The 2,838-nt window shown below is 31.9% G+C and overlaps 1 protein-coding gene across 1 annotated transcript; it reads right to left on the bottom strand.

The window, feature by feature from the left end:
- Positions 1-360: 360 nt before the first annotated feature.
- Positions 361-1,163, bottom strand: LOC140957555 (NDR1/HIN1-like protein 10). Its single transcript, XM_073414868.1, has one exon. The coding sequence runs from the start codon at positions 1,058-1,060 to the stop codon at positions 446-448; it is 615 nt and encodes a 204-aa protein (XP_073270969.1). The 5' UTR covers positions 1,061-1,163; the 3' UTR covers positions 361-445.
- Positions 1,164-2,838: the final 1,675 nt, after the last annotated feature.

Here is a 2,838-nt window from a genome sequence, read left to right as displayed (position 1 = left end):
CATGAATCGTGTTTAAAGTCGTAATAAAGTGTGATGAAATAGTAAAGATAGGACTGAACAGAAATGAAATAGTAAAGATAGGACTGATATGAAACAGTTGGTATTCATATATCATATATTAGTATCATATTTTTTTTATTTTTTATACCGATTTTCATCCGAGAAAAGACATGTAAATTCGGAGAGTGCAAACACATTTTGTTGTAGATCAGAGAGCTAGTGCAAACACATAATATTTCTGATAGAGAGACTATATGAAAATTTAAGTTTGAATTTGGGGATTTAAAGCAAATTTTCATGATTTTAAATATACTTTCCGAATTACAAATAAACCCGAACTGAATAAATAAATTTATGAAGAAACACACAAAAATAATCACTTCCCAAATAAAATAAATAACACTCCGGAACAATAATTTATAAGATAATAACATATATTGGAGAATTAATCCACATCCACGTCACACTGAACCCTCTGAAACCCCTTGGAACTGGTAAACGGAACCCTCAAGGATTCACAAAGAACCTTAAGCTTGCGATGAATCTTGAAAACCCCAATCTTCCATCTGATTTTAGCCCTGATTTTCACATCCAAGTCCACATCACCAGAGGCCCGATCCACTTTCAAATCCCGGGCCACGGCCCCGTAAACCTTCTCATTCTTAGCAGCCAAATGCAAGCCCAAATGCGTCACATTTCTCCTTGGTTGATAAAACGGAGCAAAACCACCGACCGACAGAATCTGATCCTCGTACAACACCGAAACGTCGATCCTGTCGTAATACAACGAGATCCTTTTGTTAGGATTGTTTGCTCGGAGCACGAAGTGGAAGTTTGCGTTTAGGACGTCGTTTGTCAGGTTGTAGGCACTGATGGAGCCGTGCTCCATCGAATATTTCAATCTTCTTGGCTGGACAGATACCCAGATGATGATGACAACTAGAATAGTTAAAATGATCAAGCCTAGAGCGGTAAGAGCGATGCATCGCATTAGCCAAGAATGTTGTGATCGCCCCACCGGCTGCGGCTGCTGCTGCTGCTGCGGTGGTGGTGGTGCCATGGGTGCCAAGGGGTTTGATGTATTAGTGTGATATAATTGTGTCGATGTTGAAGGATAGGGATATTGTTTTATACAAGTGAAATGGGAATTATACAGCTATATGTTATTCTATCTGTTTGTAGTGGCAATATTTATTTATCACTTTAAGATTTCTTGTACGAAACTCAAGAGATCTACGAGTCTTAGAAGTTAGAAGGGAAAAAGGGAGCTGGGTTTCGCATGTGAATATTCTTTTCTTGAAGAGTTTGAAGATTTCTTTGCTGTGGAAGTTTAGGAATCTAATTCTCAATTAATGAGTTGATGATGTTCTTCATTGCTTACGACTCAAGGTATTCCCATTCGAAAGAAATTGTTACGATTGCGATATACTATATATATTTGAATTGCTTACGACGACGCACATAGAACTTTTTAGTATATTTTCAATTATTATCTCTTATTAGGAAAATAGTTTTCTGGTATACTAGCTTATTCTCTTTTAAAATTTGAAAATTAACTTTTAATTTTCGACTATTTTGGTTCGACATCAGAAAATGATGACGTGATTTTTGAAAATAATGATTTATCAAGATGTCATGTTAATGAACTAGAAAGTTAGTGTGCCAAAACTCAAAGATGGACATGTTAATGAACTAAAAAAATTATTTTCCCTCTCTTATGAAATATTATTAGCAGTTTTTTATATGCGCAAAACTAAACTGCAAACAAAAAATTTATGGAATAAGTAGATCCACAAATGCCATATATGGAGTTATAGTACAATAATTAAGGTCATTTTAAATAAACCCAACTTTTATGTTTGACAGTTGTTCATGCAATTAGCTAAAATATANATTGCATAAAGATGGGTTGTTTTAGAAAACAAACGAGTCACGACTAAGAGACCAATATTTGAAGGTTGTTTTACTCAAAACCTGTAGAGTTTAATGGTGGGTTCGAGATCATAAGCATAGTGATTGTGCATATAAAATAAAGTTCGGTTTTACTATCCAGTTTTATGTTTGTATTTATTTTGGCAAGTGACAATTTTGGTTTCCCGACTTGTTACATTTTAAGTTTTGGTCCATTAAGTATTCAAATAAAAAAATTGTGCAATAAGTTTATTTTTTTATTTTATTCTTATTTTATTGGAATGCTAAAATGACACCAAAAATACTTGCGAGTCCAATCAACAGTTAACTAAAACATCCTGGAATTAAAAGTAAGTAAATGAAGTAAAATGGAAAAATGGACAAATTAGTCAACAAAATCATCATTTTTCTTTTTTTTTTTTCTCTTTATGTATTTCTCATAAAAAGAATAGTATCGATGGGGATTGAGGGGGATGGTAAATATTAATTATAATATTTTCAGTTTAATTATGTGTATTTTCTAAGAATAATTATGCGTTGTTTTTGGCGCAATTTATCATATGTCATTGACAATTAGTTGGGTGCGGTACGTGTCAGTGATATGTAGAAGGAAGTTGAGATTTATTGGAATATTATATACCGACGTACGCATTATGTGTTTATACAATATTTTTTATAATTCATTTGATTTATTTTTAAATAAAAATCAAAATGTAATTATAAAAAATAGTGAGAGTTACATGTAACTTGTATTAAAATTTCAACGCTTTATTAATATATATAATTATTAAAATAGATCATGACACCAAAAATTAGTTATTCTAAATATATTAATATATATAATTATTAAAATAGATCATGACACCAAAAATTAGTTATTCTAAATATCTCAAATTTAATAATATAGTGTGTGTGTGTGTGTGTATA

This window comes from Primulina huaijiensis, chromosome 14 (assembly GCF_012295235.1).
Source record: "Primulina huaijiensis isolate GDHJ02 chromosome 14, ASM1229523v2, whole genome shotgun sequence".
NCBI classification, from domain to species: domain Eukaryota; kingdom Viridiplantae; phylum Streptophyta; class Magnoliopsida; order Lamiales; family Gesneriaceae; genus Primulina; species Primulina huaijiensis.
This window is presented reverse-complemented; position numbering and strand designations above follow the sequence as displayed.

Excerpts from the sequence above, each read along its gene's own strand:
- LOC140957555 (XM_073414868.1), bottom strand. The coding sequence starts at position 1,060 with ATGGCACCACCACCACCGCAGCAGCAGCAGCAGCCGCAGCCGGTGGGG.